Below are 9,815 nucleotides of genomic sequence, written 5' to 3'. Positions count from 1 at the left end.
AAACTGCGTAAATGCGTTTTGTCTATGTTGCGCGTGGGCTAGAGAAAGAATAGAAACAGTGCGCTGACATCCTCTTAACCATTTTCTGCTGTTGAAGTTGTAGTGGTTTTAACGCATTTGTATCTATATTCTACACGTCCCTGTGAACCGTATTAATATCGGTAGAGGATATAAGCGACAAATATGAATACGATATTATTATGTTTGTTTTATATATTAGTACTCGTAAAAGCTGCTTCGTAATACGTTCAATTTCGATTATTATGCTAAAATGACAATATTTTGATGAAAATTCAAAATAACTGAAACCTATTCTAAAATAGAATGAACTAGAAAAAATATTAACATTTTATATTTCTAAACTCAAGGCTATAACAACTTAAGAAACCAAATACGCTGTGGGCTTTATCATACATTTAATTTCGTAGGATATCACCTTTTTGATTTATTAAACTTTCTTTTTCGGCGTGTTTATTGACTAATTTTTGTTTTTGTGTCACTATCAGTAGTTCTTATTTTTATGTATGTGTTAACTTGAAATAATTCGAGAATTTCAATAATTTTAAAAATGTGCAGATGTTGATGATAAAAATTTGAATTAAAATCTGAATGAAAACTTTCACATATGCGTTTGTCGCCATCATATGCATTCTATCAGAAGATTGTTTCGCCGCCATATTTCCGATGAAAAAATAGTATATTATTTAATATATAATATTGTCAATTAAATAATCACAAATCCTCTAAATTATATTATTTTCATATCATCAGTTTAATAACTATTATAGTTATAATATTATATAATATTTAGTACCTATACATATTTTTTTTTTTACTAAGTATTAAAATATATTATGGACATTTTTATTTGTTTTAGACAGTATCATCAGTTTGATAACTTCTATATTATTATATGAAGTAGTAAGTACTATCTATAAAGATGAAATTTACTATTATAAATTGAATAAATCACTTTTAACGTTGAATATTGAATTATTTTATTTACAACAAAACACGCTCTCAGTAGCGGAGAGTCCAGGAAGTCATCTGACCTATAGTTTATATTTGCTGATGAGGTTGACTTCTTTTCAATTTAATAAAGATCTAGTATCTACACTATTTAATTGAAATTATTATTTTCAATACATTATTATTTCTAGTTTCTACTAAAATTTAATCCTAGCTTTATAATTTACTATAAAGCAGTAACGGCTCCTCATTGAAATCTAAGGAAAATGTTACCTAAAACTAAAAAAAAAAAAAATCCCAAAACAAATCACTGTAAAACGTTTATAAAGCAGGATTGATCTTATATTTTATTATATTTATTATTTATATACTTTATTATTTATTGTACGAGTACAATACAAATAATAACATTTTGGTATTTACGAGGAATTAGAATTGTAGGAAATTACGTATTACATATAAACATATAACATGTTAGGTACTATTTACTATTTAGCTATTCAGGTGTATAAACTGCATTATTTATGTTAATTATTTATTAATATCATAATTAAAAAATATATATAGGTACTTGAATCATGATATTGACTAAATGATAATATATAATAAAATATGAAAACCTATAATTATCTTAATTTAAATCACATAAAAATGTTAATTTCAGTAAATATGCTATAATAAATTGATATTGTATATTATTTTTATTGTTTGCCTAAATTTATACCAGAGGTTCTCAAAACGTAGTACTTGAATGGTAGTACATTATATATGTAGACCACATGGTAGAACTAGAATTTGTAGAATTATAGTACCTATGTAGTATGTACACAAGTAATTATAATATAAGATATAACTATAGTAGTACCTTTACTAGCTATTATGTTGGAGTTGCCCACACCGCAGCCACGTGGTAATTTAGCTGTCAAATAATAATCATATTATTATTATTTTATGCCTATAATAAAATAAAATGAATATATAATAAATTACGATAATGTTTAACTGATGTATCATTTTTAATAGTGAATACTTAGTTTTGGCGATAACATTTGTACACGGCTAATCCGTAGTAATTTACACGTGTGATGTATGATAAGTGAAAAAAAAATTTTGTGAACCACTATACCTACTATTTATAGTATACTAAATACTAATAATTAAATATTAATATGTATTAAATTGTAATTTATATCGATATTGAACTTATTGTACTGCGTTTAATTAAAATATTAAATGATTACATAATATTAACTTCCTAAATTATTGTGGTTTAATTTTTATGAAATTCAAATACAACTGAAATAGATGTAATTAAACGACCTACGAATGTATATTTAGTAGGTATATTATATTATACTCGACTTAATGTTATACTGTATTTTTTTTTAAATATCATACCCTCACAATTTGTGTGCTGCGATGTAAACATCACGAATCAAGAGACGTTCTATTGCAAAGATTCCTAATTATAGTTATTATGAATGTCATGATTAATTGAATATCATGTACAATCAGTGTTGTAACTTGTAGGTAGATTTTTGTAGTTTGGACACTGAGCATAGTTGAGAGTTCGACACGATTAATTGAATCAATACCAAAATCGTTAACCATTTATTTAAAATAGTGTACTTTGGATAATATAGTATATTAATTTTGCACATCAACTTTATTAGCTCCTTTTATATAATGTAAACCATTATTATCTTACTAAACATCGAATCGTTAAATATTTATTCGAATTATATTATATTTAATTTCATGTGTCGGTTGGTTTCACATTACAATATACCAAAAAAGTTTGTACAAGGACCCTAGCTCACTTTAGTAAATACTGTAAACAGGTTGAAATATTGAAATTAGTAAGTTTAATGATAATATTATCGACGAATCATCGAAGTTAGGTAAAAAATTAATTTAAACTTTAAACTGTTGAGAGCTGATCAAAATTATGTTATGGTTGTATCTTGTATAGCAGCGAATAAATAAGTCGTTAGGGACATAGGCTGAGTGATGTTCGCAACAATTATAATAACGTTTAGAGATGAACTGCTATAATTTATGATTATGATACGTGAAATGATGAAATTATTCTCTTCAATCATAGTAGGATGATTATCTATTATGCTTTGTAAATTCGGTGAAATCGAATTGCTGCATTTATTATATATGTAAATGATATGTTTGATATTGAAGATTTCCGTTTTTCCTTTATAATCTTTTTGAAATTTGGGATCTGTTTAACACTATTTATGATAAATTAATGAGAGCGTATAGATTAAATTTAACTTGCACCATGAACAATTTTGAAAACTTTTAATGACTTAATTAATAAAACGCGATAACTTCGATGTGATTAGCCGGTGGTAATACGACCGTTAATAACAAGAGTTAAATCACGAAGGAAGTTTAACATTAGTTTAAATAAAATACACATCAATTATTTGAAAATCATATTTTGTATAATTCTGATTTGAAAATCTTTGAAGCAAATTTGTTTTGTTTATCCTTATTTTGATTCATGTTATTTTTAGTTACATGGTTTTTAGTACATACCATTAGTGATAATTTTGTTTTTATACTTTTAAGTATACATTCATAATTCCTATAGTTATTTGTGTGTATTGTAATTTTAACTCAACTCTCCTAAAACAAGCTTAACTTATAGTATATAAGTCTTGTAAGTTTTAGGTAGTGTTGCATTTTATGAAATACTATTTTACTTATTATTATTATTTTTATTTACTGTTCATTATCTTTACATGCTTGAATGTGCAATAAATAAATAGTTATTTATACTATCATAGTTAATGTATTAATTGGTACTAATTTATTACATTATTATTTGGCTTCACATCGTATACATATATATATAGAAATATACACAGGTGTTCTGCCAATTGAAACTAAATTTCTACTTAAATTTGGTATACGATTTTCAGTCGGTCGTTGAATATTGACTACTATATTATACAATGTTTTACATAGAACCGTGTATAATATTTCGTGTTCGTATTAAGGATATAGTTTAACGTTTGTTGTTTATGTTTTATAAATTTAAGTGTCAAAACTGAAAATTATTAATTATTATATCTCAATTAATTTAAAAATATATTTAACATTTTAATATTAGCTGAAAGATGGTGGAGATAAGATTTTCGATGTTTTACAACAAACGTCTACTAATAATTAGAACTATAATATTATTTATATTAGCATTAATAACTTTATTGTTCGTGACCATTGTTTATTTCAGTAAAGTAAGTGTTTCAAACTAAAAAAAATGTATAAAAAAAATAATATTAATAGCTATGTATTTAACCGAATATTATATTATACAAGTTAATTCGCTGAAGATCTTCGGTATCTCTTTATTCTTTAATAATGCATTTTTAAAATTTTTAGTTTTGGAATTTTTAATTATTCAACTTATGTATTTTCAGATTTTAAATCATGGAGGAAGGGTCGAATGTAAAAATTGCCATGTAAGTACTTTTCAAAATGATTGTAAAAAAACTAAGGATAAAACGAGATCTTTTAACCAAAATAAGACTTCAGAATGTTGTAATAATTCAAAAATGTTATTGTTATAGAAACTTAAACTTTCCATCAAACATATTTCGTATATTATCATTTTCTAGACATGATTTTAAAAAAAGTTTAGCCCTTTTGATGTTATTTATAGAAATTTGATTTTTTTTTTTAAATTTTTCATAAGTTTGTTTCATTGAAATTTAAAAAATATCACATTAATTAGTAATTAAAGAGATGTTTTATAGGATATGTGAAAACTTAAGGTTTAAACTTAAAATCCCTTATGATTTTTAATATTTTAATTTTGAAACAAATGATGAAATTATAAATTTCTTAAAATATGAGGCTCTAAATAATATTTCTTGTATTTAAATTTGATCGTTAGTAAAATTACTATAATAAGTTTGAGTATAACAGTTAAATGGATTATTTTGACCATAAGGTCTCTTATCATTTATATTATAGGACCTATAATATGCATTAGTTAGACTGAAAAAATACATACGAGCACAATATCTTAGCCTTTAAGCTTAAGAGATTATTAATAAACTATTTTAAACACGTAACAAGCAACAAATTAAGACAAATATTTAATATTATATTAAAATGTAACCAATTAATTTATTATTGGCTTAATAATTAATATGTATATAACACTAATATATACAATAATAATCTATAAGAAATCGTATATTAGGCAATATGTACACAGAAACAGTTTAGTTACAGAAAAATTAACTATACAAACTAACAATATTTTCAAAATGCTATATAATCCACAAGGTATATTAGAGGCGTTACTCTTAATCTTCTTCGAAGATGCTCATACCTAACATATTATTATTATGCTTATTTCAATTGTATGTTTTATATCATAGTGTTTGTAAATTGTTTTTCAGCAGGATCCCATCCCAACTGTCAGTAATGCAGATTGTAAGATACCATTAAAGCTCAAAGTTCACATCATAATATTATAATTTGATTTCGTGTATAAAACGTCGTACTAAATATAGGTCCCGATAACAAATTCACTAGTTCAAGATTGGTGTGGCCGGAACAATTACCGCGTGGTGACAGAATTATAGAACAAATGTATTACGTGCCTAAGGGTTACAAATACCTGAAGACACCAATCAAACGGATTTTAATCTATACCGGCGCCGGCGCTGCATGGGAGGTGCCCAAACTCGACCAAGGTGAGTTCTTTGGATGTCCCGTGAGTCAATGTTGGTTGACGTTAAATAAGTCACTGGGTCCGGAAGTCGACGCGGTGATTTTCAGGCATTTTTACAGTCCCCCTGAATACTGGAGGCCACCCAAACAGGTAAACAATTTGCTATGACACTTGTCAACCAAAAAACCATTCTGTTCAATGTAATTTAACTTTTGCGTTTACCAAATGAGTCATATTCTTAAGTTTAAATATTTAAAGTCCTTATTCATTATGTCATGGTAACATTATAGTAACATTTATACTTTATAGTAACACAATATAGTAATATTATTTTTTTCTTAATTAACATTTTAATAAACCTGAGATTCAATTTTAAACCCCAACTTTTTACTAATTAGTAATTATAGTGATATATCACAATAACGTGATTTAAATATATAACTCAAAATATCATCATAAATAAACATGAAGTCAATTTTATGTAATTTCACGGTTGATACAATGATAACAACCAGGCGAACCGGCTACTATAGTTAATGGTTTATACTTTATAATAGGTATATATAATATGTATAATTGTAATAAGAGTGGCATTACAAAATACCTATATAGACTGAATGATCTATACAACGTTTTTTATCCAAATGTACCTATTCATATAATAAAAATGAAAATACTCGTAAAAATGGATAAAGGTTAGTTAAATATAAATATATATTTAATATATTTGTGTGAGCTACAATAAAAGGTTAAAACATTTACCTATGCGTTTGAGGCTTTTGAGTCATGGACATTAGATATTAAATAAAACACACAGTAATATAATATATTAATGAAAAATATAATACATAATATTGATACGATTTTATTGGTACTACGAGTACAATGCACGTTATACTTTTTTGTTTTCAATGCTTTTTAGATTTGGATTTTATATAACACCGAAGCTCCGTATTCCACTTTGCCCGTAAGCGACGCACACGTATTCAATTGGACAGCTAACTACCGCTGGGACAGTGATGTACCACGTCCTTATAGATATTTCATGAAATATAATCCGCCTCTGCCTCAGGACGGTGGAAAAAATTACGCTGAACATAAAACTAAGAAAGTGGCGTGGTTCGTCTCGAACTGCAATCCGAATAGTAATCGTACGATTTACGTACAGGAACTCGCTAAACACATTTCGGTTGACGTGTATGGCGGTTGCGGGACGCTCCAATGTCCCAAGACAAAAGAAGAGGAATGCTTTGAGATGCTAAAAAATGATTATAAATTTTATTTGTCTTTTGAAAACTCACATTGCGTTTATTATGTAACCGAAAAATTTTTCCGGAATGCACTGAGGTGAGTTTAAACGTTCATCAATTATTATAATATAATAATATTATTCTATTATTAGATCTCATAAAACATTTTAATAACTAGATTTTATTACAATTTCTTCTTTCTGATAATTCTCGAAGAAATCAATGTACTTGTGTATGATAAACATATTATGCACTTGACAATCGATTCTCAGTTACTAAAAGGAGGGGTTACAGAGAAATTATTTTAAATTTATAGTAGTGACATTTTTTTCAGTTAGAAATAATTTATAAAGGAAAGTATATTGTATACTTATATTTACAATATAAGTACAAATATGATGCAATTTTAATGTCAATAACTAAGATTTATTATTTCAATAATATCTGTTAAAATGATTATCCAAGTATGACGTATACCCAGAGCCGTGCCGTTAAGATTTGCGCCCAGGGCATGCCCCTTAGCCCCCCCCCCCACGGCACGGCTCTGCGTATACCCACAAACAACCTGAAAATTCTGTATTTAGCACACTTTGAACTGTAGTGTTAGGTGAGTCGTTGTAATTCCCGGGTGTTTTCATATATTTTGCTATTCTGATCAGTTATAAATGTATATATTAAATGTAAAAGCTCACCATAAATACATTTTATTAATAACTGAGCTCAGATACTCACAAATTGTCTAAACAATCGTTTCAACAATATCTATTATGCTATATATACCTATTTCCTATACATAGTAATAGTCTACAATTCAGTTCATAAATTGTCCCCTACAAATATGCAAAGTAGAAAAAAATGTATTACGATATTGTTATTATTTTTTTCGAAATTCAAAACTTTATTTAAAATTAGATTTATTATATATATATATTTGAACAAAAAAATGTAATTTAATTAGGTAACTATTTATTGACTTTAAATCGAATAAGTAGTATTTTATTTTTCGAATTTTTAAACTTTAAATACGCAGAAAAAAAGGTATCTTATTATCTTATAAAAATATTTCAGTATTCACTTTATCATCACTTCACTCCTCTAAACATCAAAAACTAGTGAATAAAAAACTATTTTTCAATATTTGAGATTTGTGGCGTAATTGTTTTTTTTAAATAAATTAATGTGTTTACTAGTGTTCATAATATTATATTTATTTTTTAAAGTTCGACATTCTTAAAAGTCAAAGACAACATTTTATTTTTAAAGGGTGTGTGGGTTTATTATAAAAATAGTACCTATGTTTAACGTTTTCGTTTCATAAGTAGCTCTACGTTTATTATATATATACGCAGTTACAACGTGTTGCCAATCGTCATGGGACCAAAGCGGAGCGATTACGAATTGATGGCACCAAAAAATTCGTTCATACACGTCGACGACTTCAAATCGCCAAAAAAGCTGGCCGATTATTTGCACTTGTTAGACAACGACGACCGTCTTTACAACGAATACTTCCAGTGGAAGGGCTCGGGCACGATAATCCACGACACACGTTTTTACTGCCGGTTGTGCGCTATGCTCCACGACACGGAACGCGCGCCCAGACACTATAAAGACATCAACAAGTGGTGGAGAGGCCCGGGCACGTGTCGCAGTTGAATATGTTGATTATAATTAATATTCAGGCCTGGCTCAAGTGTTTAAACACACCTAGGCAAATTTGAGTTTTGCCGTCCCTTACATGTAAATACTACATGAAATCTATCATACAAAACGTGCGTAAAATGCCGCCTTAGGCGTGGGCGGTGGGCCTACGTCGCCTAGTAGGTCTTGAGCCGGGCTTGTAAATATTATAATAAAGGTAGATCGTAAGTACATAGTTATTTGTTATAAATGTTATAATTCAAATATATACCTAAAATATGTACGAAACAAATACAAAATATACAACATATATTATATACAATTGTATAAACTGTCAGATCAATAATATATCGTTATCGGCTGGAATTTGTTTTAGGTTAAAACGTTAACTAATAAAAAGAGGACTGTTTAATAAATGTTGTAAGCAAAGATTGTGTTTTAATGATTTATTTTAGAATTATTAAAATAATCCTAATGACGCGCTACAGAGGAGCTTGGTTCAATATGATTTACGAACGCGATATTGACACCGAGCGACACGTTGTTGCCGTTTAACCATCTACTTATTGGTGGAAAATTCATGCATATTGTATAATATTATTAATATTTCTTAAAAATATTATGTTGTGTACAGTGTACTGATAATGATAAATTTTTTATTAATAATAATTAATATAGTTGGAATGATATTAATGGTATATTTGTATACTATATAATATATTATATATACAGGGGCGGACTGAGCACCTGAAGGCCCAGGTGGCAAAATATTTTATAAGATATTAAAACATCAATAGATAAATGTACTTAAATTTTTATTATTCCTTATTATTAGTCAAATTATTATAAATGTTGTATTATTTAAAAAAAAAAAAAAAATTACAAAATTAATAAGTATTTTTTAATACATAAATATGTTAAATTATTTAAGAAATGAGTAAATTACTTAATACAGTGGAACTTCTTCCTATTGTATCTATAATTTTATTTGTAGTTGGAATAACATCAGATTCTACACTAATTAACATTAAAGACTCTAATAATTCTTCCTTCATTGTACTTCTAAGTCTGGTTTTTATTATTTTTAATTTTGAAAATGCACGTTCGCAATTCACTTGTGTGCAGGATAGAGTGAGAATATATTTATATGCCAAATATAAGTTTGTAAATGATGATGTATGTAAATTATATTTATATAAAAATTCTAATAAATGTGAGGGGCAACTATAACAGTCAACTTTATTTTCAGT

General features: G+C 27.1%; 1 protein-coding gene across 1 annotated transcript; it reads left to right on the top strand.

Annotated features, from left to right (window-relative positions):
* The first annotated feature begins 3,986 nt into the window (after nucleotides 1-3,986).
* LOC132932417 (glycoprotein 3-alpha-L-fucosyltransferase A-like) lies at nucleotides 3,987-9,103 on the top strand. Its single transcript, XM_060998789.1, has 6 exons — nucleotides 3,987-4,226; nucleotides 4,410-4,451; nucleotides 5,400-5,433; nucleotides 5,514-5,824; nucleotides 6,597-7,021; nucleotides 8,274-9,103. The coding sequence occupies exons 1-6, from the start codon at nucleotides 4,107-4,109 to the stop codon at nucleotides 8,578-8,580; spliced, it is 1,239 nt and encodes a 412-aa protein (XP_060854772.1). The 5' UTR covers nucleotides 3,987-4,106; the 3' UTR covers nucleotides 8,581-9,103.
* The last annotated feature ends 712 nt before the right edge of the window (nucleotides 9,104-9,815 follow it).

The sequence above is a fragment of the Rhopalosiphum padi genome, chromosome 1, assembly GCF_020882245.1.
Source record: "Rhopalosiphum padi isolate XX-2018 chromosome 1, ASM2088224v1, whole genome shotgun sequence".
Classification (NCBI taxonomy): domain Eukaryota; kingdom Metazoa; phylum Arthropoda; class Insecta; order Hemiptera; family Aphididae; genus Rhopalosiphum; species Rhopalosiphum padi.
Note: the sequence above shows the minus strand (reverse complement) of the source record. Positions and strands in the feature narration are given on the sequence as shown.